The sequence below is a fragment of the Platalea leucorodia genome (assembly GCF_965183815.1).
Source record: "Platalea leucorodia genome assembly, chromosome: 5".
NCBI classification, from domain to species: domain Eukaryota; kingdom Metazoa; phylum Chordata; class Aves; order Pelecaniformes; family Threskiornithidae; genus Platalea; species Platalea leucorodia.
The window spans coordinates 102,071,649-102,098,099 of record NC_138827.1 but is presented as its reverse complement, the minus strand read 5'-3'; the positions used below and the strand labels follow the sequence as shown (position 1 = coordinate 102,098,099).

The window sequence follows — 26,451 nt, the reverse complement described above, 5'->3', positions numbered from 1 at the left end:
GCTGAGCCGTTCTGCAGAGCTCCCCCGAAGGGCCCAGCCGCCGCTGTTCGAGCGCCGATAGCAGACCTGGGGCTGGTTACTGCGCATGCAGCGCTGAGTTGTTTTTTCTCCTGTATGATTTTATTCTGCTCTGGCTTTTGATCCCTCAGCATGGTGAGATTCCTTTGTGATGCTCTGAAGTCAGTTCTGCTTTTTCTGTCCTCAGCAAACTTGCTGCTTTATGATCGACCCCCGTTTCCAGACCCCTGGAGCACACAGCGCACGTTTCTGTGCCGCGCCGCAGAGCGGCCTCTCGCTGTGAGAGCTGACGGTTTCCCCCCGCCTTTCTTCTCAGCGGCTGCCAGACAAACGGGCTGACCTCTGGTTAAGATTGAAACAGCTCTGCCTCGTGGCAGTGACGTTTCTTTGCCCGTGGTCCGTTACCAGCGGTCGTGCCAACTCGGTCAGAGAACGCTGGCCGAGGGACTGTGCCAGACCCGCACCGACCCTGCAGCACCTTTACCGGTGCCTGCTCCGGTCACTGTTCTAGCTCCATCGTGAGCAATGGGCTGGGCAACGGGGAACAGCCAGTCTGTAGGTTGTAGGGGTGCTTTGAGCCCCTTTTTACAACAGTGAATCTTTTGCCACCTGGCTCCCTGCCGAGAGCGAGGCGGACAGGGTGGCTGGCGGGTCCGGAGAGGCGGACAGGGTGGCTGGCAGGTCCGGCGAGGCGGACAGGGCGGCTGGTGGGTCCGGAGAGGCGGACGGGGCGGCTGGCGGGTCCGGAGAGGTGGACGGGGCGGCTGGCGGGTCCGGAGAGGTGGACGGGGCGGCTGGTGGGTCCGGAGAGGCGGACGGGGCGGCTGGCGGGTCCGGAGAGGTGGACGGGGCGGCTGGCGGGTCCGGCCAGGCATGCGTCCCGCGGTGCTGTGATGCTGTCTTCCCTGTGAAGGCGGCCTGGAGGGCAGCTGTGTCCTCGCCATGGCGTCTGTGCCCGAGGCAGGGGACCCAGGCAGCGTGGAGAGCCCACGCTCTCGTGAGCCCCAGATCTCTTAATTTGGGAATAAAATGAAAGTGTATCTAGAAGTGCAGAAAACAGAGCGACTGTACAGATCAAGGATGGAAACGTTCTGGATATTCAGCCTTCCTTCCCATCATGATTAAAGACAATTAATTGCTGTAAGGCTACTTAGGTATTTGCTTTCCAGTTTAATTTTGAAATGCTCTGCTGCCCTGTGGTCACAAGAAGAAACTGCTAACTGTCGTGGGTAGTGCTGGATTATGACTTCATGGAAGATTAATGCCTCGTTAATCTGTATAGTAAAAAGTCTGCGTTGAAATGTAGAACATTGTGTGGTTCATAAGAGATAGCAAGTCTGGGCTTTTTTTCCCATAGTTTTTAGTATATTCTCTTAGTCCCACACTATTAGCTTATGCCCGTTATATGCTCAATTCTTTCCATTTAACTTTTGCCATTTCACTAGATCTACTTGTTTTAATGGTTAGCTGCTTTCATTAAGCTGGTGTCTTTCATCTGTTGTTCACATGAAGTATCATTCTTGTTCCTTAGTTATCTAGCGATTCATCTATTTGAAGCTGACATTTGAGGAAAAACTGATGGAAATAGTTTAAAAAAAAAAAAAAATCTCCGGTTGTGCATCTTTGTGTTGATTTGGTGTGAATCGGATGCCGGTTCAGTTCTCCCTGCTACGTAAGTTAGTTGCACAGCGTGTTTGCCTGTTCTGTGCATTTTCTTATGGTTGCATTGAAAACTAAAAAGAAAAAACATTGCTTCTTATGTAAGTCATGTCAGTTATTTTCTGCTCTGAAGAGCAAATCATTCTGCCCTTGATTCATAGTGGGTCTCATCCAAGAAATTGGTCTATGGTCTCGACTCCCATTGCAATAACAGCAGAAAAAAAATCCTTGAAAACTACTTATGTCTTAAAAATGCTAAAACCAGGGAACACTTGTTCTTTGTGGTCTCTATCTCTAAAAGTTGCTTTCCTTGTGTATCTGACAACTTGTGAATCGACTTCCCAGCCGCCTCGGTTGGCGTTTGTTCCTGCTGTTGTTCACTGGGGCCTTGCCAAGCACCACGCTCCTCTTGGGAAGACGAGGGACCGCACAGCTCTGTCGTGCAACGTGTCTTCGTACCTGCTGTCCCTGCTGAAGGGAACCCACGCCGTGGCCTCTCCTACCCTGTCCCCCCTTGTCGCCTGCTTGTCCTACTCCTGGGCTGTGCAGCCGGTCACGGCAGGACAACGTGCTCGTGATCCTGATGGGGGGCAGCCTCGGCGGGGGGTGCGGTGCTGTGGGGGGAGTCAGGACAGATTTGTTAATGACTGCTGGAGAATTAAATGCTCAGAGAACTGTAACCATTGGTAACCAAGTTCGGATGCCTCACATAGCTCTCTGAGGCCGTGGCATGTTTCAGTTGTTCACTTTCTCCTACTTTCTCAACCACAGAATGCAACATTTTAAGGGAAATGTTGTGCTTGAGTAAATAAAGGAGTCACGTTAGTTACTGGATTAAAGAGTGCCTTATTTTGAAACTTTGGGAGCACAGTTTCCTCCTGCCTCTTTGATCCTTTCCCCTTTAACTCCTCCACAATCACCTTATTCCACTTCTCTGGTTTCCACGGGAGTGGAAGTCCTGACTTTCCCCCGCAGCAGCGCATCGCCGGTAGCGTTGCCAGGACCGTCCCTGGGAACAGAGCTGGAGAAGTGCGGTGCGCCTTCCCCAGGGAGGGAATAAGCATTTCTTGCTGTGTAGGAACTTGCAGAATTTCAGTCAATATTTGCAAATTCTTCCTCTTCCTTTGTGCCACAGAATGGTTACTTGGGAGGGGAAGCGTGGTTCAAAGCTGGTGTTGGCTTGAGCATTGAGAGAGATCATCTTTCTGCTCTGTTAGCAAAGGATTCTTGATGTACCTAAATGCTCTTGGAAACAAGGTCAAGTATTTGTATCTGTTTTGAGATTTCTATCCTTTTTTCTATGTGAGAAATTAGCCAGTAGCACAGGCAGATAGCTGGGGAACCTTGGGCTTCTATTTTTGTAGAATTATATTTAAAAGTGGTCTGTGCAAATCTTCTAGGAAGAGGGTCTCATCTTGCCCACAACTCAAACTGATCTTATCTTTGAATAGATTTAGTTGCACTATTTTTCTGTTTGTTTGTTCCCCCCACCCCCCACCCGCTTAAGGGCTTGAAATTTGGCAGCATTTAACCTTGGGTGAGCGATGGCAGCAGACACAGCGCTGGGAAAATCTGAAATACGAGGCTGAAGGGGTAGGGAGTGCAGATTCCACCTCTCGGTAGGACCGCTTTGAATCTTGTTAGCAGCAGAGACGCGTGAAGTCTTCATTCTTGCTGACCAGCGTGTTACTCCCAGCTCTCGTGGTGTTGTCCGTTTGACTTCTGCCACGCATCACCCAACAGCCCAAACTTGTTCCAGCTCAAAGAGTCTCGGTTTAGGAAGACTTGGCTGGAGCAGCTGATCTCGGATGCAGGCTAGTGCCGGGCTGTGGGAGGTAATGGAGAGCAGGGAAACCTCTGCCTGGTGCTGCCAGCACGGGGCTTCCCCTGCCCCGGCACTGGCCGCTGCCGCCGGGCAGGGAGAGGGCGAAGCCTTGGCCGAGGGCTGGGGGAACAGCCTGATGGAGCTGGGAGTGCGAGGCTGCGGGGGCTAACGCTGCAGCTGGCAACCCCATGGGAAAGAAAGCGGGGCCGAGAGCAGGGGAGTAAAGCAGGAACTGGGAGAGGGTGAAGGAGGAGACGTGTGGGCTGGGAGGATGCGTCAGCGAGGCTTTGGGAACTGGCACGGTATTAACGGTGAGTGTCGGCCACCTTGGGAGCAGAGGTGGTCGGAGGATGCAGCGGAGGGGAGCTGTGGGCGCTCCGGCGGAGAGTTCCTGGGATTAGGTGGCAGCGGGAGTCTGGAGCTGCCTGACGATGAGGGGATGGGACCTGGGACGGGGTGGGAGTCAGGACCAGAACAGGACAGCAGGAAGGAGCTGGGTTGAGAAGCACAGGCTGAAGGCTTTGTGCCCGCTGGGGCAGCGGTTCTCAGCTTTTTTTAAAGGAATGATTAAAGAAGGCAACAGTTCAAGTGTGGTAGGACAAACATACATTAAAAAGTTTTCTAGGATGTAATGTTTTGGGTGGGGACAAGTTTTTCTTCACGTGCTCTTCTGCCTCTTCCAAACTGCACATAGTGTTCCCACCAGAAGTTTGTGTGCCTGCGAGCTCAGCGTTTCCGAAGGAGAAGAGGGAGTGCTTGTCGAGCCGTCTTGGTCTCCAGGACTTCCTAGTCTCCAGTGGGCATGAAAATTCTCTGGAAGTACCGAGTTCAACATGCTCCTTCAACAAGCTCCTCCCAGCTTGTCATCTGGTGGCCAAATGCTTTTCCTTTCAGAAGCAGTGATAATGTGGTTGGGTTGTATTGAGAATTTTGACCCCAAATTTTTTTATTTTTGTTCTTCTTTGCATAATGGCTTCTCGCAGAAACAGCGCTGTGGGGGAGAGGGCTGCTTTCCATAGGTCTGTGAACTTGCAGTTGTGGGCAGTAGATTGGACAAGTCAGTTTTGAGCAACATATTCAGAACTAATAGGAAAAATGGGGTTAGAATCTTTCTATCAGTGATGTAGAAAGAAAAAAAGGACATCCAGCAAAGTAAAATGGTCTCTGAATACAACAGTAGAAAATCCTGATCTTCAGGTGGTGGCACCGCTTGCTCTGCCCGCCAAGTGAGCCAGCCGTCAGACTTGCCGGCCGGCGTGGCTTCCAGCCAGCTCTGGTTGCGAACAGGCTGAGGTGGTGCAGGGCCCCTTTCACTCCGGGAATAAGTGACTGTCTTAGCTTGGCCAAAGCGAGGTTACAGAGCCTTAGAGGCTCCCTGCCGCCCTCTTCTCGCCCCGTGTTCATGGTGCTCCGAGGAATACCCCTGGAGGTGTTCAGGGCTTGCAGTGACAGTTTTGATCAGCTCCTCTCTCAAGCAACCTGCAGAACGCCAGAACGTGGCTAAAACGGTCAGTTAGCGACTGTGGATGACGTCATAAAGACCATTTCCCATTTTGTTTTTATTCCATGAGAAGGGGGAGAAAAGCCAGCGTAATGACGTGTCTGAAACACTGAAGACACTTGTGACAGCCTTATATTCATTTCCGCACGTAATGCTTTTATTTTGCAGTATTGGTGATGATGTGTCTGTTTTTCTTCTGCTAGATCTCTTATTTATTTGGATCTGATGAGTCTTGCTCCTGGCATCTCTTCTAGGGCCACGGTAATGTCTTTAAGGAAGAGATTCACCTGTTCTGTTGCTGGGTGATTGATTGTGCTCGCTCCCCGTACCGAGAGAAAGCCGAAGCAGGCAGACAGTGATATGGTTCCTAGCGTACCCTGCATCCAGGATAAACACGAACATATGGTGCCAAGGAAGTTTGTTGCGGGCCTGAGCTGAAGAGAAACACTACAAGCTGTTATTTCAGAAGGGTAGCACAGGATGAAGATTGTTGTAAGGAAAACAAATAGTGTCACAGGAACAGAAATCAGATTCGCGCTGACGTCTGTCAGGACTTCTCCGCTCCTCCGGAGACTCCGAGATGAGTCCCTGCTGCTCCTGCCACGTGGCGAGTGCTGCCGCAGCCGTCGGTCATCGCACCTTCCCCCTCAGCTGTGGGTGTGGGACCCCCCCATTCCCAAAGAAACAGAATGGATTTATGGATAAAATTACTTTTTTTTTTTTGTATACCCTAGCTCCCATAAGTAGAGCAGTGTTCAGTCTTGCACAGTTATAACTGACCCGGGCAGCTGTATGGAATGCATTTTGGGGAGCCTGTGGTGGGATAAGAACTGTTCAAGTCAAAAGTTGAAGAGATCTAGTCTCTGTACTCCAAAATGACATTTTTTTTTACAGAAACTATCATATAAAGTGCAGTTAGGGAAGTGTTTCCTGTAGAAATTGCTTTCAGCCCGAGGTTAAGATGTCTTGGTTATTGTATCACTGCTAATGTGAGCTGCTAAACTTGGCATGAAGGAAAGAAAAATTGTTTGTTATGAAGCAGGTGAAGAAAACAAGGAAGGCAAAAAAAATCATTATTGGCATCTGGTGTTTCACTGAGATGATGTGGCTTTGGTTTCCTCCCCTGCTTCCAAGGAAGAGTCAATAAAGCCCGAAAAATGTGGTAGTTATTAAATGTGTTTCTATTTAATTTGGTAAAACATGAAGATATGGTTAAAAACATGCACAGCTTAGAAGTCATCAGGCTTTTGCACCAAAAGAAGCTGGGCAGCTGTTTGTGTGCCTGGGAAAGGTGTCTCGGAAGATGTGGGGAGGAAGAGCCCGCCGTTCCCGCCGTGCCTGCCTGCGGGGCGGCGGGCGGTGCGTGCCGGGGCTGCGCGCCTCGGCGGTGCCTCAGGCTCGTGGCTCTCACCCAGTCGGCTCTGGCAGGGCGTGCGTATTGCTAGCGCGGGGCTGGCTGGCACAGGCGAGGGGTGGCCGTGTTTCGGGAAGTCAGCACGGCTACCAAACAGCGGCTGTTGATATCATGTATGATTCAGTACGTAATGAGCGTAGCTGTGTCTAAATATGCATCTCGAAATGGAGCACGTGCCCACGTGTTTGTCCTGAGCGTTGTCTGAGATGTTGTCTTGAGCCCGTGGCAGCTGAGAACATAAACCTGAAGACTTAAACCTCCATCTCCCCACCTAGGCAAACGGCAGCTTTCACAGAAACAACTTCTTGGGGCGGTCAGTCTTCTCCGCCACGCGAGGTAGATGCTATACGCTTTCCTGTGACCAAGGACCACCTGGTTTAAAAACTTGTCATCTGTGGGTGTTGGGGACCTGTGCTGTTGGGAGCCTTCTGGGACCGGCTTCCCCCTGCAGCACAGGGGCCCGTTCACCGGCACAGCCAACAGCCCCGGCACGGGACCTGGGCTGGAGCTCCCGCGGGGTGCTCGTGGTGAACCGGCTAGCCTTGGCCGACTGGCAAGACGAGCTGGCACGGTTGCCGTGGGGGTCTGTCTTCCCGGGGTCTTCTCACAAAAGCTGGAAACCTCTTTTTCAGGTCTGAAGTGCGTGTGCCAGCTGTGCGAGCACACCAACTTCACCTGCCAGACGGAGGGTGCCTGCTGGGCCTCCGTCATGCTGACCAACGGGCGGGAGGAGGTGATCAAGTCCTGCGTCTCCCTCCCGGAGCTGAACGCGCAGGTCTTCTGCCACAGTTCCAAGAACATCACAAAGACCGAGTGCTGCTACACCGACTTCTGCAACAACATCACCCTCCGCCTGCCCGTCGGTAAGTGCCGCCCGAGCGCAAAACGCTGTTCAAACGCTTGCGTGACAGCTCGAGAGTGCAGAAATACTGTGTGGGGGACGTGACCGTGAGAGCCAGCTAATGGGGATTTTAAAGGCTGGCTGTAAAACAGTGGCTGGTTTTTTCCCAACTTGTTTCAGACAGGAAAAGCTAAACTGCAACTCTGTTTGGGGAAAAGTGACTTTCTTGCACCTCCTAAAGATACTCCAGATGCTGTCTTTGATACCTCGTGAGGTATTCACCATGAAGATGAAAGGAGGAGTCTGAATGAAACAGACTTGCAACCTCAGAGATTCATGGGCTGGAATATCTTACGGGAGTTTGTGATTTGAATTGGCATTAGCCTAGATGTTAGGAAGATGATACCTGATGTACTGGGGACTTTCCATGGGGCACGGATCAGCAATGTATCGCAGCTGTGAATTAGCGGTCCTGAGGAGCTGAGAGCTGTTAAGTGGTGCATCGCAAGGAAATAACGAAGACCTTGCACTGGCTGAAGTTTTACAGTCTCAAACATCTCTGCACACAATTGAAAAGACCTGCTTTAGATGGCTCGGGTAAGAATTCTGACTAGAGAGGTTTGGAAAGAAGACGGTTAGTTGTAGGTTTGACCCGTGATGGGGCAGTCCATGGGGGACATCTTTGGCTGCTGCCGTTTCAGCGATCTTGTTAGTCTGTCCTGAACTTTGCAGTTCTGCAGTTCATTTTAGCAGCTCGTAAGGCAGCTTTTCTTTGGTGTTAGATCAGTATCATTGATTCTCGTCCAGCAGGGATGAGAAAGTGTAAGATTCCTGGTCCCAATTAGAGGGAGGAAAAAGATTTGTACTTCCAGGAGCTCTGTGTATGGCACAGCTGGTGCGGTACTTGAGCCTGCCAGACTCAAAATTGTGTAAGGAAGTTGATTCAGTGCTTTTAAAAAAGAAATATTTATGCTATTTTTAGGTTTAATTATTTGACTCTTCTTTCCAAGATTTGTGTTTAATCCAGGCTTTTTTGAAAAAGCTGTAAAATATACTACTTTATTAGATGATACCTTTTTATATACTTATACCAGTGAGAGACGTTACAGGTAAGAAAGATGCAAATTAATACATAATTTACAATTATAACTTGCATTTAAGCTGCTATCATGTAGTACTTAACAGAATTTAAAGGGCAGTTGCTGGAAGCAGGTGCTGTATCATGTGAGATAGAGGAGGGCAGACCCAGGTTGTTGCTGGGGTGGCCTTGGGGATCGCCGTCTCCTGGTGCGGACAGGCAGGCGCCGGGGGCCGGGCAGCTCCCACCAGCCCCCCTGGAGGAGCCCGCCTGGGTGACAGCTGGCAGGGCTGCACCCCGGGATCTCATCTCTCCTGTTGCTTGGGGCAGGAATGAGGATTGTTTAAGTATTTTTCTTTCTGTTGACAATGGAAGGGAGATACTGATAGTGGTCGTGCTCTAGAAATGTAGAAATAAGATGCCATGCTTTTTTTTTTTTTTTAGCAAGTTGGGATGCTGGAATCTTGGGAGAAAACCACTATTTATAGAGGAGCGGTGGCGGCATGTCTGTTGTCCTAGTGCTTGAACTGGTTGTTGCAAAACCTCTGGTTTCATCTTTCAGTACCAGAGAAAATTACTTAATTTTTAGCCTGAGCCCTTTGCTCTAAACATTTGGGGGAACTCATGTTAGTCGAAAATCGAACAGTGCCAATATGTTGTTTGTTTGCTGGTCTTTTCTGACAGCCCTTCTTCACCTAATTAATATTACAGGACAGCTTCGTTTGGGCCGCAGTAATAACAAACCGTCCGAGGCGCGTAGCGGAGCGCGTGGGCGAGGGCGCTGGGCTGTCCCGCGCTGCCTCTGCAGCGCCGCGTCCCTCGCCTCGGGAGGCTTCCAGCCGGAGGGGTACCCGCCGCGCCGGCGGCGGGCTCTGCCGCGGGGAGGAGCGGTGCGAGTGCCGTGGCCTAGGCCGCGTCGGTAGGCGTCTTCCTGTGCTTAGGAGCTTGCTGTTTCCAAAGCGGGTGTTCAGGCAACTCCGTGCTCAGCTTGCATTTTTTCTTCTTTCCCTTCTGGTCTTATATGCCACTCAGAAATCCAGATCTAGATCTTGGGTTCCTCTCTGACTGAAGGCAAGAAATTTAAAGTGGAGGCACCATAGCAAGTAATCAGCTCCGGAACCGTCAACGGGTCTGACAAAACGTGGAGGCAGTTCTAGGTTTAGTAATTAGTCCATCAGCTTACTGACGTTGTAAAAGTTTTTGTTTCCACCGCTGAGTACGGGCTGGGCCAGGATCCGCACAGCTGGGGCTTGCGGTGCTCGGGCCGTGCTGGTGCAAGGCCCCGGGTAGGATTGCTTGGCCCAGAGGTCCGTGTGTAATGCCACCCCTTCCTCCGGCATGTCACTGTGTACGGCTTGTCTCCTGGTGGTTGGCCGTCCCTTGCCGGCCGTGGTGGCTAACTAAGCCCCTGGGTCTGTTTAGTAGCGCCTAACTTAGCACACAGGCTCTCCGGTCTTTGAAATATACCTGCTTTCTCACGGTGCTTATTTAAGCCAGCCCACCTTCCACCACCCTCTGCTTTGAAGAGTAGTAATACCTGCAGTGTGACGCTTGGTGCAGGCATCTTGATAGGGAAGTTCTGTCTGTCTGTCTGTCTGTCTCCATTATGCAGATTCTAGTTTAAAAGTAGAGCGCGTGGATATGAAAAGCTTGCCTTTAGGCAGGAGGGAAGCCTTGAGAAGGTCCAGTGTGGGGCACATCCCTGCCAGCCGAGGCAGGAGCTTCTGCAGCCCCCTCCCCGTGACGGCAGCCGCAGCCAGCCGGGGCACGAGCCCGTCCCTCCGCCCTTCTTCGTGCCGGCCTGCCGCGGCTCCGCTGGGTGTTAATTGCCAAGGGCTTACGCTGTAAATGTGCGAAGAGTGACTGGAAAGCAATGAAATGACTTGCAGCGTGAGGATCTCTGAGCGCAGAAGCAATTTGTTTGTTTTGATTGCCCGTGCATGAATTTCTGTAGTAAAACTGTAGATGGCATTGCGTGCCTCGGTCAGCAGCAGAGCTCTTGTTGCTGTGCCTTGCATGAGGGGAGGTTGCTCTTGGTTTGAGTTGTTGGTTTTGTGTGTGTGTGTGGGGGGGTTTGGTTTTTTTGTTTGTTTATTTCCACACATCGTAAAAAAAACACATTTATTTTTAAGGACGGATTCAACCTGGATATCTGCTTTTTATACACTCGTTGGCAGGGATTTCATTACAGTATTTTGCATTAACAGGTGCCAAGTTTCAAAGCGCAGGATTAGTTTGCGGTGCTGAGGGTTTTTCTGCGTTACCCTGACTATTTCCAGGTTTCTAGGAAGCCTCCTGCCCCAGCGGGCGACCTGAGGCGACCTTCCCCTGTCAGTGGGGTGTCGTAACAGGGCTGCAGAAAACGGCCGCTGCCGCTTCCTCGGGGGGACCTTTCCCCGAACCCCCCTCTGGATGAGAAGGTGCCTCTGTGCGCCTCAGCATGTAACAGGCCATTTTGAGGAGTTGCTAATAAGATCTAGAAGACTTCTTCCAGTCGTAGACTTGTGTCTCACAGGATTTTCAGGCTGTATTTCACATCTGGGAGACGGTGCTTGTGATCTCTGCCCCCGCCCCACTTGTGAGCGGGATTTGCCCCGCTCCCGAGCCTGTTTGTAGATGACAGACCCTGACCTGCAGCCCTGGCGTAGACCGCTGGAGCTTCTCATACCCCGACGCGTACACTTGGTTATGGTGGCGGGTGGTGTTTGGCCCCAGGAAGAGTAAGTGCAGGCTGGGGAACTTGTTTCCCATCCCATCTCCAAAGCAGCAAAGTTGATGTTGGCTTCAGTTACCTCCTTAGGCGGAGGCAGGGACTCAGGAACTGCTGAACCGGAGCCTGAAGGCTCAGGCGCTTTGCGTTTGTTACCAGATAGAGTTAACAGGACTTTCTTGAGCTCTGCTGTCTTTCTCTGCGTGTCTATAGATGTGTGGAGAAAAGCTCACGCTGCTACTCATTCAGACCTCTTGATCTCGAAACACCTAGTGATGCTGGATGTTACGTCTTTGTCTCTACAGATGCTGAATGTAGAAGCTGGGTGGGTGCAGGTGGGTTTGCAAATTTGTCACAGGATTCTGGGCTTTCTGACCAGGCTGCTTTCAGAGGCTGGCTAAAGAAAATGTCAGCCTCTCTGAGAAGAAACAGGGGGATGTGCTCAGTGTGTACAGCCGCACGCCCGCGAGTTGGTGGGAGACCGCAGCACAGCAAAGAATTCTCTGGTTTTAGGGTTTTTCCTTCAAAAGTTCCCTCTGTCGTTGCAGCAAAAGGCAGCACGCAGCAGGAGCGGTCTGCTCTCTGCTCTGTTTTGGGTGACCTGGCGCAGCAGCATCTCTAGAACTTGAGATAAAAAGCGTATGATTTCTGTTCTGTATTTACATAATGGAAAATGAGTCAGAGGAGAAAGGAGGCTTTATGGAACAAGATTAAGCTAATAGTGGGATTAACAAACTGTATAATAAGTAATTTCCAGCTCTCTTCTTTATTCCTATTGCCCAAACTGTACAAAGGCACAAATGGCCCTCATATCACCTTCAGTGGCACACACTGGGATGAAAGAAAGGGAAATATAATAGAATTCCTAAGACAAAAATCCCTTTGGTGTATACGTATTGCCAAGAGAGACCAATGGTACCAATTAGACTAATTGTTGGGCAAGATTCTCGTATTTTGTTGGATTTTTTTTTTTTTTTAATATCGTCTGTAGGTTTTGCATGAACAAATAATTACTGTTCATTTACCTGTTTTAAAAATGCCTAAAGACATTAAAGCCCTTTTAGGAGAATGGTATACATGGATATGTTAGTATTAAAGAAGTCAGACACTACCGTACCAGAAGTTTTATAAGGTACGTATTAATCCAGAAAATGAGAAAAATCAGCCTTCAACCAACAACTTTCTGAATAAAACCCAGTGTTTGAACACAAATTGTAAGGGAAATCTCTTTTAATTGTTTGTGGACCTTGAGAGCTTCCCCAGGCCCTGACGGGCAGGGAGGTGCCCAGGCTGTGCTCAGGGCACGGTTCAGGGCAAGGCTCCGGCTTTCCCTCTCCTTCGCTGTTGGGTTCCTTGTCTGTGGCTGAACTGGGTGAAAAGGTCTGGCTTTGTCTTCCCGGCACAGACTCGGCCCACGAACAGAGCTAGAAGGAAGGTACGGACAGCGAGCGAAGAGACAAAACACGGTTTGTCTCAGTAGCCTTCCTAAAATGTTAGTGATGGGTAAAAACAGGGAGGATGGGAAACGGAGCAAAAAAAGAAGAGGAGGGGAAATATTTTGATTTTTTTTTTTTTTTTTTCTCTCTTCCATGTGGCCGCTTTGTTTCCTCTTAGCTGATGGTTTCTGAAAGCCACCGTGGAGTTCCATGGCCAGCATTAACAGTTCGAGTTACTACTCTGCTGCAAAACAGTAACAGAAACTTCCTTTAGCTGACTGGTTTCTGGTTTGGTTTTTTTAATGAAAAAGATGGGCTCGCCTGCTGTGGCATGGACAGCCTTGGATGGAGGTCAAGACTCAAAAAAAAAGTGGGGAGGAGGAGCTGCTTATGACCAACTTCCATCTGGATCTAGTGCCTTCCAGCCTCCTGGGGGTGGGCTGAGCCCGGTCAGGGGGCCCTGGAGAAGATGTGATCGCGGGGAGCTGTGCAGGCCGGTGTGAGAAGTGCTTCAGTCCAGTAACAGCCGGCCTGAACCCATCAGCCTCTAAATTACAGACATTCACTTTCTGGCTGTTAGGAGGTTAGCTGTCCGTGACCCAAAGCATGGGCTGTAGCTTGGGTTGTGGTGGTGCAGAGCTGCTCAGAGACTGAAATAGCTGCACGAGATGCACTAAACCTCTGTCCTCTTCGCGTCGGTGCAGTCCAGTGCTGCGCCGCTGGTGCAGCCCCTGGGACAATCCCCCAGCTGGGCCGAGCTGCTGAGGTTCTCCTCAACAAAACCCTGTGGGCAGAGCTCCAGCCTGTCGTAGCTGCTCTGTGCGTGTCTCGTTCTGCAAATATTTCACATACTTTTGTCCATCTTGGCCGTCCCAGATTCACGTTCTCTGGAGGGACTGGTAGGAGTACTGCCACGCGAAGGGCAGGCAGGGCTGGGGACAGGGGAGGGGGGAAATAGCAATTCCGATAACGCATCCATTTATCTCATAGCTGTATCCCTGATGGGTTTGCTTGAACTTCTCGATCCTTAAGCAGACTGATTTCTGAATGTCCTGCAAGGGGTGATGGGGTCTGTAGTCATGGTGAAAGCTGGAGAAACTTTATTTTAGACTCTAGTCCAAATTGTGTACTTTTGAAATTGTTTAAAAGTATTCTGTATGTCTGACTCGAGCTCCTCTTTAGATGCAATATATTTTCTTACTACATTGGAAAGAACACATAATTTTTTTCCCTGAGTGGCTTACGAACTTAAACACACATAGTTCAGGGCTTTTAGAAGTCTTAAGGTGCCCGTTATATGTCAAAAGCGAGGCAAATGTTGTGTGTGACAATGTCTTTTCCATTGGAGGGAAAAAAATCCTTCCTTTTTTTTTTACTGCCTAAAAGTACTCTTTTGTTTACACAACTTGGAATATAACTATACCATATTGTGAAATTGCTAAATATTGCCAGATGTGCTATTTTTGTTTCATACATGGCAACATGTCTTCAGCTTCTATTCTTGGTTAGTAAATCATTAAATAGTACATTTGAAATCAGATTGCAAAATGCTATGATTAATGGTGGTGATTTGATGGGTTTAGGTAGTCATGAGGGATATTCTTATTTCCCAGAGAGTTTAACATTGCACAACTGCTGTAAACATTGCCACACTTATTTGGTGATGTCGCCTTTAATTCCTGTTTGTACCTTGCCTGTGGTGGATTTTGCACTCGTGCTGTTTGTCACTCCTCCTGCCTGTGGTTTGCGCTGCGGGAAGCCCCAGGGATGCCCAAGGGGTCCTGGTGCGCAAGCCCAGAAGTGGGCACGGCTGTGGTGCTGGCTGCAGGACCCCGTGCTGCAAGGGGTCAGGACTGAAGATGGCCTACAACCAGCTGTAAAGCGGGAGTCACAGTGTTGGTACTTCTCAAGTCTCCCGCGTGTGCTCTATGAAGAACTGGAAAGGGTTTGAGTCGTTGCCACCAGCCTCGATCCGCACTTTGTCTTTGGTACAGCTGGTAGACGGAAGGATGGCAAAGGAGGTTTCCAGTTGACTCCTTCCAAGAAACTTCTCTAGACAGTCAGGTTCTCTTCATTTCCCAGGAACTCGATGGAGACCCCGTGCAAACTGGCCCGGACACCTCAGCTTCCAGTCTCACTGCTAACTTGCCTTCTGCACCCGAGCTCTCTCAACTTAGCAGCATCTCGGAGGAGACCTGTAAGCATCACTGAACTTGATTTTGTTCTGAACAACTGTCACTGCGTAAGCCATAAAGCTGGTGTCTGTTTGTATTCCTGGTGCTGGATGTCACCCTCCTGAGCGGATGCGAGAGTCTTTGAATTCTGCTTCTGCTTCGCTCTGACGCCTCGCTCTGCAGCCCCAGAGTGGCCACGAGCGTCCTGGTCTCCCTGCTCCCTCCTCCATCCTCCTGCGTCAGCCAAGGCTTCTCCTGCCCCTGGCGCCGGAGTGTCAAAACGAGCTTGCTGGCCTGCTGTGCTCGCTGTGTCCCTGCTGGACCTGCCGCTTTCCCTGCCTGCCCTGCTGCTTGCCTGGCTCCCAGAATGCCATATGGGAGGGAGAGACCTCTAAAAATTAAGTTCTGATGCAGTTCTCTCACAAAGCCTGCACTGCAGTTCTTTAGTGATACAAGCTGTACTCATTTATGTTTTCAGTAGAAATGTGTCAGATCACTTTTCTGTTAAAATTCAAGACATTTTTTCTGATAAAAATAGTTTTGTTGCTTTTTTTAAAGGTGTACTGAGCATTTTTTATGAGCCCCTTAAAATTCTGTTTGATAAAACCTGTTTCAGCGGTTTACAATGTACAAACAGTGCACTGCAAGGTACAAATTGTCACGTCCCAGAAGCCTGAACCGCATTGTTGTCTCACTTAATTCTGTTGGCAAATCTGTGAACTGAACCTAGATTTGCAGAATCTACAAAAAGGTAGTGTAGGCATAGCCAGTAGAGTAACATGGCTTTAATATGAAAAACCCTTCAAAAACGGGTGCTTTCTTTTAGGTTCGTGGTGAGTCGGGAGCATGTCCTGCAGTGAAGAGGGTGCTTGTGGAAATGCACGTTTCTCCGCTCGCCTTGCTCCGCGCCTCAATGCTCTGTGCTTGCTGCCGTCACCCAGTTACTCCGTTAGTGGCCAGTCAGACCATGGCCTTGCGGTCTCTAAATGCAGGGCGAGATGTTGCTGCAGCAGCGTGATGTGCAACTGGTTCAGGAACAGCTAAGAAAAGCTAAGCAAAGTAGTTTATTGTGCCCTTAGCGAACTTGGCTTTTCTCCTATTCAGAGTATCTCCAGAGCCGCTTCCCAGTTTCAGGAGATCCTGAAAGTTTTATGTATATACATAGGTATGTATATAATTTTAAGATAAAAAGAAAGCCAAAAGTAACTGTTACTCTTTTTTGCCTGTACAGGTGTGCCACCTGTAACATCCAGACTGCAAGGAAACAGGCTTGAAAGTAGAGAAAAAGAGAACAAACCTGGAGATTTTTTAAAAGTTGCTTCTGGAAAGAGTGGTGGTCTGGAAAGGAGGGAGCTGCAAAAAAAGAAGGAAGAGAAGGAGGGAGCTGGAAGGACCGGGAGGGGGATGCAGGGCAGCGGTGGACGCGCGCGTGGTCACCGCGTGGTGACGAAGTGCAACGATGCTGCAGCAGAAGACAAGGCTCGGGCACGAGCGGGAGAGGCGGGTGAAGGATGTCCCACCCGGACCACGGCCTGCCTGCTGGCGTTCCACCCGTGCAGCGCCCACGGGCTCTGCAGGTGCTCACGGTCACTCGCTGCTAGGAGCAAATACTCTCCAGCACGACTGCTTGTCGCTGCTGCTTGCAGCAGGGAGAATTGCTGCTCCGGTTCAGGGCGTGGAGATCCTGTGCCAGTCTGCGAAGGTGCCCGTCTGAGTCTCTCTCTTCCCACTGGTTCGGTTGTTGCTGTTCAAAGCTTCCTGATTCTTTTCCTTTTGATACTGTTTGTACTGGCCTAGAAACAATAAAGTTTTATATTTTGTTCATTTCACGTCATGTTGTTTTTCAGCAGTTGGTGGAAAGAACTGACATTTTATAGTAAGTACCTTGCACATGTTTGTTCTTTAACAGCAACTGCCGATAGATAACGAATCCACTTAGATCTGCGGGCGAGGGCGTCGATTTGGTGATGCGCTAGAAGTGCTGTGGCTTGCGTGCCCCCCACCCCGGGGACAGCTCCTCGCCCCGAGGCATCGTACCAGCTGCGTGCCCTGCTGCGTGGCGCGGCGGTCCTCCTCGGCACGCGCGACGCCAGCACCTCGCAGCGGTGCCCGGCATCTCAGCGCTGCAGGGCGCAGTGCCCAGCGGCAGTGCCACGGTTCCTATGGCAGAGGGTGCGTACCCGCTGCACATCATACCTGCTTCAGGGGAAATCTCTGCCGTGTGGAAACAGAATTAAAAACAGCTTAGGAAGTCACGGTGTATCGGTTAACAAGCAGCAGTTGCAAGGAGGAATCCTGCGTGCAAATCCTCTTACAAATCTGCCAGATAAGGCCTTGAGCGTCCTGTTGAAGTCTGTTAAAGGAAAAGCCCGTGGGCAAGACACAATAACTTTCTTTTCAGAATGGTTTGAATTGTGCGCTTCCGTTGTTAACATTTTATTTTCGTTTCTCACTTAGTTAAAGTACTTAGTGTTAAAATGTAAGGAAGAGAAGAAAAAGGAACAAGTTAACTTCGCACAACTAACTTTGCTCCTGGCACTTCTGAACGATGGAGTGCAGGGCTTGACAAGGTCCTTTGAAGAAGAGGTGCTTCTGTTGTAACGTGAACTGGAGGAAAGCAGCAGTCAGTGCTGAGGGCCATCAGGCTGCTGCTGCCGAGAGTGGCTTGGAGCCTCAGTTACTCTCAAAATTCAGATTACATTGTACGCGCTGCTTAGCATATGCCTAAAGGGAGAGAGGGGCTTTTTGTTTTCTGGAGTGGCCAAGGGGTGACTTTGCACGGTGTGGAGTTCTTAAAGCTTCTGTAGCCTTTAGATCCACTGTTCGGTACTTGTGATTCTGAGGGTTGAGGGGGCTTTTTTGGGTGGTGTTTCTGTTTTGTTTTATTTTTGGAGGGAGGGTGTGTGTTGGTTGATTGTTTTGGTTTTTGGTTTTGTTTTTAAGCTTATTTACAATTTTGGGGGTATTAAGGGATTTGTATGTGTGTGCATGTGCAAGTAAATACCTTAGTAAGGTACTCCTATAGCTTCTTGATATGATTTTTACCCCTATGGTTTTAAAATGGAAAATGATCTAGGACCGTCCCGTTTCTTGACCCGTGTGAAATACAGCTTCATGAACACAAGTTCCGAAAGCGTTCTGTCTTAGAGATCCTTTTAATGCCTCGTTGACTAGAACTTTGTATTCCCGTATGCATTAAGTGTTAGGAAATTGTTTTTTCCAAGGATTTGCTTTCAGCAGGAACAGTGTGCTGAGAAATTTAGACACAGCCCTTCCAGTGCGGGCAGGGCACTGCGCCTGCTGGTTGTGAAGCCGGTAAGGTGTCTCTCGCTGGGTGCAGACTGCCTGCGTGCGGAGCTGCCGTCTGCGCTGCTGTGTGTGAAGTGCAGGTTGCTGGCTGCCGGGGTGCTGGTCGTGCTGGCGCAGCCCTGTGCGCCAGCCTTCGGCTCGGTCGGGCTCCCGCAGTCAGCTTGCTGGTCCCATCTCTTGATCTTCTGCAGTGGGGAGGTGGGGATCAGCTAACCGCAGACAAATGGCATTTTGACAACGCGAACAGGGTAAAAACGTGTGCTCTGTAGGGTCCCTGCTGCATTTTTGGGAGGAAATGTTTTGCAAGGAAATGTTCTTCAGGTGTTTGCTGTCTTGAATGGTACTGAGAGGTGGGGTGGGACTCGCCGTGCTGTGAGAAGTCTGTGTGGGTTTAGTAACAGCTAAGCGGAGACACAACCGGACGGCACCCTGCGGGGGGGGTCAGCATCTCTGGGGAGCTGTCCCGGGGCTGTTCTGGGGACAGGCGCGGCGATGCTCTGTACGGCACCGCACCTCCGGCTGTGCTGCCGCCAGCCGCGCGCTGCCCGACGTCTCCACCGGTGTTCCCTTGAGGAACCGCTGGTGGGGCGAGCTGGCTGAGATGGTGGTGTTCAGTGGTGATCACAGTGCTAACCTGAGCCCAAGCTACCTGCACAAAAGGTGTGGGGGGAAAAGACTCCGTAACTTACAGAAACGTGATCTGTCTCGCTGCTGCCGGTCCCGGTCAGGAGGACTGCGGGAAATCATTACATCTTAATATGTCGTCACTCTGCAGCCCTTCACTTACCGTCCTTTTCCCTCTACCCTGCTCTCCCTTGTGTCTTCCAACAGCGTCAGAGTCTCCCAGCAGAGCCAGCGCAGGACCCGTGGTGCTGGCGGTGACGGTGGCGGTGCCGGTCTGCGTCCTCTCCCTTGCGGCGGTGCTGGCGGCATGCACCTGCCAGGGCCGGCGCTGCGCCCGCGGCAGGGCGAAGCAGCCCAACGTGGAGGAGCCCCTCTCCGAGTGCAACCTGGTGAACTCTGGGAAGACGCTGAAGGATCTCATCTACGACATGACGACCTCCGGCTCCGGCTCTGGTACGTGGGGGCCGCCCAGCTGCCCTGCCCGCCGCCCTCGCCGCGGCTGCTGTTGCTTTGCTGCCAGTTTTTGGAGCGAATTTTCTTGATGCTTAAACTGAAGGCCAACGTGCCACCTTGCTTGTAGGGCGATGAAGGACGTCGCCTGCCCGGCAGAGGATGCAGGTGGGGGTCATCTCAGAGGCTCTTACGCCGGTGCCGAGTTTCATGTCAAGGGCGGTTTTGTGCCGATACGCTTGGCCACGCCTTCCAGCAGCAAGAGGGCTTTGTTTGCTCTTCTTCTGTCAAATTACAAAAGTTTGATTCTTTGTTTGAATGCAAGAGTTAAAGGAGTTAATTCAGGAGTCGGTTTCATGTGCGAAACAAAACGTTGCTGGCTGATGTGGCATAGCTGGTAACAAAAGGTACTAAATTTAACTGCATGAGTCAGGATGCCACTGCTGAGATTTTTATAGGGGTGCCAAAATAACGTTACTCCAAATTCTTAGTTTGAGCAGAACACCAGCTGTTTTAATATTTTTCCCATTTCTGATATCCTATCTACTATGATGCCTCCATTGCTATTGAGACCTTGTTAAATCAAAGAAACGCAAAAATGAGGTGGGAATTAAAAAATTCCAGCTCATCAGGCTGGTGGCATGTCTGGTGTGTACAGCCAAGCTTTCTGTAACTAGAATTTTTATTTACTTGAAAAATATGTGACTCATGCTTACTTTTATTTATAAGTGAAAAATTTATAAATGGTGCTTAATTTAATTTACTTCATTCTCCGTGAACTACATGCCTTTCAGGATTAATTTATTGTACTTCCCTAATGTTTTTTCCACAGATATAATGGGTAGACTCTGGCTTTATTTACCCTGAAGTTTTACCTGTTCGTAGACCTCCCTAAGCTAATAACAGGGCTTTCTTTGTGCTGGCCCACAGTGGAGGCAGACGGAGCCTCGTGTGCACCGGTGCGGTGTGTTCGGATTTTGGCCAAATAGCAAGTTGGCAAGTTTGTGACTCGGGGGTTGGCCACAGGCAGCCAGGATGAGCCCGCGAAAGGCTGCGGCTGCGGGGAGCGAGGGCTCTGTCCAGGACACCGGAGGGAAAATTTGAATAAATTTGAGTAAGCTGACCTTCAAACTATAATTTTTCCTGGCGATTATTTTGCTCTGTTAAAAGCAAGGTTGTCATGATTTAAAAAAAAAAAAAAAAAAAAAATCTGTGTTTTAAGTCCCAAACAAATACAGCATCAAATGAAATGAGGCAGGGGTTTTTGGCTAGCAAAACAAAATGAAACTGTTATGATAATTTATTTTTCTCTTTGAAAATTTCAGCCAGAACAGATCAGCTAATTGACTGCAAAACAAACTGTAGTCCATATCAAACCAAATGAAGTAGTTCAGGCCTGCTTGTTTATTCTTATTGGGGTTTTTTGTGGTTTTTAAATTTATTTGCGATTAGGGAGGTAGAATTTGGGGAAAGAAAGGCACCTGTGTCATAGGGGTCTCCTGGCTTTGCTGGAAAATAGACCCGCGTGGTGGTTTACTGAGAGCAGCGGGAGGGGAAGGGAGAGCCGGCTCCGGGCCGGGCGGGCGGACGCGGTGCGGCGCAGCTGGGACCGAAGCCCCTGAAGGCTGCCCAGGACGCAGCAGGCGATGCCCGGCGCGGGCGCTGGCGGGGCCGAGGTCCGGCCCCGGCATTTGCCAGTGCACGGTTATTGCAGTCTGTCGTGCCTTTTGACACATCGGCCACAGCCAGTCTTTTTTCCTTTGTCAACAGAATAGCAAAGCTGGGCTTATTTTCCAGGCAGGCCACGGCGTACATGCCAGTTTTTCAGCCCTTTTCTGTTTCTTTCGCCCGCCCCCTTGTCTGAAGGGTACGTAATTCCTGTGGTGACCCCGACTGGCTCATGGCTCTTGAAGGAACCGGTGGAGCGTGCCCCGGTGCACGGGGGGTCCCTGGCATCCCTCGGCAGACCGGCGGCCGCTCGGCCGCGCTGGCACGTGCCAAGGCCTGACGCTCTGGTTTTCAGGCTGCACCGAGCTGGCGGGAGGGAGAGCTCGTGCCTGACTCGCTCCAGAACCGAGATTGTCCCTTGTACCTAGGACAGGCGCGACGTACGCTCATCTGGCGAGTGGCATTAAAAAGTACTGTGGGAGATTCCGGTTGGGAGAGGATTTTCCCTTGGCGCTCGTTGAGAGCAAAGTCATGAGTACAACTCACTGGAAAACCTCTCACTGGTGAACTATTTCACAAATACCTCTCTCTTTTTAAACTAGGTTTACCGCTGCTCGTACAAAGAACAATCGCAAGGACTATTGTCCTGCAGGAAATCGTAGGAAAAGGCCGATTCGGCGAAGTCTGGCGTGGCAAATGGTGCGGGGAGGATGTAGCTGTGAAAATCTTCTCCTCCAGAGATGAACGGTCCTGGTTTCGGGAGGCAGAAATTTATCAGACGGTTATGCTGAGGCACGAGAACATCCTGGGCTTTATTGCTGCCGATAACAAGGGTATGCTGCGAGTCGCGACTGAAATCCCGGGTGTCTGTCTCCGAGTTGCTTTCGCTGCCCCCGCTCCCACCCGAAATACCACTCTGAACCTCGCAGCTGTCCTGGGCTCCTTCCCGGTGGGGCGGCTGGCAAACTTGTTCGTTTGCACGCCTGAGCTGGCCGCAAAACGGGAAAGGCTTTTCCTGGCTAAATTCTTTCATAACTCTGAATAATCTTGCTTCCTCTGGGTAGATAACGGGACGTGGACTCAGCTCTGGCTTGTCTCAGAGTACCACGAGCAAGGGTCGCTGTTTGACTACCTGAACAGAGGCACGGTGACGGTGGAGGGCATGGTCAAGCTGGCGCTCTCGGTGGCCAGCGGCCTGGCACACCTCCACATGGAGATCGTCGGCACGCAAGGCAAGTGCTTCCCTCCCACTTTTCCCGCTAGTATTTTAAGGAACTTCAGTGCTTGCAAAAATGTTTATGGGTGAGGTGGTATAGTAAAGCATTTTACAAACTGTTACACCGTAAGAAACGGTATTGGTATAACGCTATGTGATACGGTATAAATAGAGAAATGGAATATCATCTTCCCGCTTCCACGTCTTCCTTCCGCGTCTTTGAGTGGGCGTCTGTGGGAACAGCCGTGCTAGAGGGGAGCGCTAGCGAAGGGTTTTCCAAATGAATTCGGAGGGTGAACTTACAGTTTCTTGTTTTCTGTTTTATTCCTGAAATGCAGATATTGGAACAAAAATGCCCTCAAGGTTTTTTTTTTTTAATTTGGTGGCATTTAGTAGAGATTTACTTGGTACAAAATAGGCTTCAATGTTTTCATACAGCGTATAGTAACAAAGTTGAATAAAACTGGTTTTGCTTCCTTGCTCATTTATATTAAAGTTCATACTGTCGTTCTCAAAATTGATGGCGCTTTCTCTTTCCGCGAACAGGCAAGCCAGCGATTGCGCACCGAGATCTGAAATCTAAAAACATCCTAGTGAAGAGGAACGAAAGCTGCGCCATCGCGGACCTGGGCCTGGCGGTGAAGCACAACTCGGTGCTGAACACCATCGACATTCCCCAGAACCCCAGGGTGGGGACCAGGAGGTGGGTGAGGGCGGGCTGCTGACCGCCGGCCCGGCTCGCCCTGCGGGGATGGCTTCTCTCGGCCCTTTCCTCCATCGGCGACTTCCCCCTCTGCTTTTGGCGTCTGTCGAGTTTTGGCAACAGACCCAAGCCCTCCATCCCTGCGGGGCCAGTGCGGAAGGCGGTTGCCAGCCCTGGCTTGGGATGGAGCTTGCCACCCCACGCCGAGCACGGCTCTGCGGCGTGGACGTCGCGTGTCGGTCACCCTGCCGCCTTCTGGGCGTAGTCAGGGCATCGCTCCCAGCGCCATGAGGAGTCGCAGCGATGTGCGTGGATGTAGGCAGCCGCAGCATTACGTTCATTGCCCAGGCCAACTCTTGCTTTCACTGGGAATTGCTGTCAAAAGGAGTTTCCCTTTTCCTTTTTTCCCAGTAGGACCAGGCCTGCAGCCGCGCAGCTGCAGTCTTGTGCGAACTCCCTCTGGCAAACTGACCTTTGTGTGCTTTAAAGGTATATGGCTCCTGAGATACTTGATGATGTGATGAACACGAACATCTTCGAGTCCTTCAAGCGTGCAGACATATACTCTCTTGGGCTGGTATACTGGGAGATAGCCCGAAGGTGCTCTGTTGGAGGTGAGGTTTCTGGCCTTTTCATTCTGCAATCCAGACCGCTTTTATCTTAAATAAAACAAAAGCAACTACCTATGTCCCTGCCCCTGCACTTGGTTATCTTGGCAGCGTGTGGTGGGAGAAGTCTGTTGTGGAGCGGTTGTTCAAGGTGGCCCCAAATGTTCCTCTGTTCTCTCTCATTGCCTGTAAAAACAAAATTGGAGTTTATTCTGGAGCAGCTACTTTGGATTTTGTGTTACCTACACAATAAATCTTTCCTAGGAATCACTGAGGAATACCAGTTGCCTTACTATGACGTTGTGCCTTCTGATCCTTCGATAGAAGATATGAGAAGGGTAGTTTGTGAGCAGAAGCTCAGACCAAATATTCCAAACCAGTGGCAAAGCTGTGAGGTAAAAGCAGTTTTCCAGTTTACTACAAAGCATATTTAAATTAAGACAGAATTTTTCAGTGGGACAAAGGGAACTCGATGTCCAGCGTCTCCTGGATTTAAATGTGTTTCAGATGTCTGGCTCTTTTTCAGCTCCCAGGTCAACACAGAGAAAAATGTCTTTGCACCGAATGCTGAACTCTCTGGAATATGGGTCTTAATTGATGATATTGCTGTTGTATTACCGTTTGAGAGAGCTATATTTTGTCTTCCAGTATTGCACTTAAAAAATTAAAAGCGGGAGGTGACGGTTTCATTCTTGACCTGTTCTTTTAATTTCTAATTCGCAGGCGCTGCGAGTAATGGGCAGGATAATGCGCGAATGCTGGTACGCCAACGGCGCCGCGCGGCTGACCGCGCTGCGTATTAAGAAGACGATTTCTCAGCTCTGCGTGCAGGAGGACTCCAAAGCCTGACGGAGCTCCCTGGAGGAAGAGAGGGGAATGTATTCTTCTGTTCATCTTTCAACATGTGATATTATTTTTATTTTTGGTCTACCTCACGTAACGTGGTTCAGTATTTAAGTGCCCAAACCAGAGCACTGACATCTATCTAGCTTCGTATTTGGCCACTGGAAGGGGCAGCTTTGACTCATAGCTCATGTTTTCTACAGCAAGTCAACGACTTGCTTTGGTTTTCTGAAGCAAGTTAGACACTAGGCTAACTGCAGAAAGGAGCTGAAAACAGCACGGCAGTGTAACAATACCTTTCGCTATTGCGCTTTTTATCCTAGTCAAACCCCAAACGTACTGGAAGCAGCCGGTATTGGTTAAAGCCTGTCTGCAAGAGAAACCACATGTTTTATCCTCAAACCAAGTGAAAGGCCAAATTTAATCCAGCTTTTTACATATTTTTGCGCAGGAATCTGAAAAGGGTCTGTCGGTAAAATGCATTTTTAAATACTATATTTATCATTACCTAAGCAAATAGAAAAAGATGAAAATTCCACTAAGCATGTATATTGTGAACAAAAGCATCTAGTCAGTTTTTTATGACTTTTATTTTTATTGTCTTGATTTCATATACAATATTATAGTTAGGATTTGGAGTTATTTTACTCTGTTCATTTGTTCATTGAACATATTGATCAAGGGACAATTTTTCTTTTTAACAGTTAGTAGGAAAAATAATAGAGGCAATACTCTTCCGATAGATATGTAGGGTTGGAATGGGAGAAATTCTACCTAAACTGAGAAAGTATATATAAATATATATACGTATATGTTTTTTAAACAACATCTTGCCAATCTGTCACTGGTAACATTTTTTTAGTGCCTTTAGGCACCTTAGTTTTAAGGGGAAGCTTTAACAAAACGAATTCTTGGCGAGCAGTTGAAACCCGGCCGAAAGGTTCGTTTCTCGTCGCAGGGACGTACCGCGCAGCCACCGCGCTGTGGCAGAGGGCTTGGGGCTGCCCACGCCACCGGGAGCCGCCGCCGCGGCGCTCCGGAACGGCAGAGCTCCTGCTCGAGGCTGTATGCCGGAGCCCTGCCTCTGACCTCGGGAGGCTGATGTGCTTTCTGCCCCCCTAGCTTTTGGCACTTAAAATTAATGTTTCAAATGTACCTGCACTCTGGACGGGATCACTGTTTGCTGTTGTCTGTCATGGCCTAGGGACCTGTTGAAATGTAAATTTAAAGCACTGATCTCCTTGCACGAAGCCAATGCAGCCTATTCAGAGGTTTCACGTGGATTTCTGTAATAGCACCAGGTTGGTGTAAAGCGTTAACATCGCTAATCGTATTTCCATAATACTGCAAGCTATAAAAAGCAGGGTGTTTTTTCAAAATTCACTGATGTTCTGGCATTTTGTGAATTCTGCCCCCCTCTGTGGTCCACACATTTGAATTAGTATTCTAATATTTTTAATAGCCAAAATTATACATTTAATAATAACATGGTTCTTTAAATGTTTCTAAATCCAGGTGGTCCATGGAAATTAAGCCCATAGATGTTTCCAGAATAGCAAAGCTTTGCAAAAATTCGGTGTGGCACACATAGCTCTGTACACGTAAGCCGTTAGCTTATTACGGTATTTAAGATAAATCTTTCAGATGAAACTTCTTGAATTGGGGCTCTTACATGGAAGAATGGGTTAAACTTTTACAGAGCGGGCCGGTCAGTAGTATCAGTACTCTGTTTCATCCTGACACAGCACTCTAGGACGTGATGGACTCTTTGTGGACGGTAATTGCCCCGTAAATAGCCTCTAATGCCATTTACCTGTTTGCATAACTTTTAGTCATTCCTGCTTGTCTGGAATGCAAGTCTTTTTGCCTCATTTTATGGTCCGTTAGCTGGATTGTGGAGAATATTTCTACTAGATCGCTAGTAGATTTTTTTCCCAGTATGCTTTCTGAGGTATAATCAAAGTCATCTTATAGATTTAATTCTTCTGTGCTTCAGCTGCATGAACTACACCAGGGAGCTCAGCAGATGCGTACTCTCGAAGCTGTTTGAGGGGTAGTTGTTGCAATGGTGTGGTCCAAAGCGTGATGCTGACTTCAGTATCAAAAGATGGGCAAACATAAGATCCAGCATTCGTTCTTGTAGAACATAACTTGAAAAAAATCTTTACGTTAAAAAGGAACAATCAAGGATTTTTTTTTTTTTTAAGTGGGAAAAGGAAATGAATCCATTGAAGGCAGCTCTTACCGAATTTGCAGAATAAGGTGTCTGAAATCAATGGTAGTGGAGTAGAAGTAATTTTAAATAGTATGCTGATTTAGGCCTGTTTCTTCAAAAGTATTTAAACAGTGCAGGTGAGATGAACCGCTCAGAATT

General features: G+C 49.4%; 1 protein-coding gene across 1 annotated transcript in view; it reads left to right on the top strand.

Annotated features, from left to right (window-relative positions):
• Nucleotides 1–24,083, top strand: part of ACVR1C (activin A receptor type 1C) — a gene marked incomplete at both ends in the record, with an annotated part of 30,280 nt that extends 6,197 nt beyond the window's left edge. The window contains 8 exons of the mRNA XM_082312564.1: nucleotides 7,050–7,280; nucleotides 18,797–19,042; nucleotides 21,310–21,540; nucleotides 21,772–21,939; nucleotides 22,470–22,626; nucleotides 23,116–23,240; nucleotides 23,499–23,629; nucleotides 23,958–24,083. Of these exons, the coding sequence (XP_082168690.1) occupies nucleotides 7,050–7,280; nucleotides 18,797–19,042; nucleotides 21,310–21,540; nucleotides 21,772–21,939; nucleotides 22,470–22,626; nucleotides 23,116–23,240; nucleotides 23,499–23,629; nucleotides 23,958–24,083 (1,415 nt within the window). The remainder of the gene's footprint in view (nucleotides 1–7,049; nucleotides 7,281–18,796; nucleotides 19,043–21,309; nucleotides 21,541–21,771; nucleotides 21,940–22,469; nucleotides 22,627–23,115; nucleotides 23,241–23,498; nucleotides 23,630–23,957) is intronic.
• Nucleotides 24,084–26,451: the final 2,368 nt, after the last annotated feature.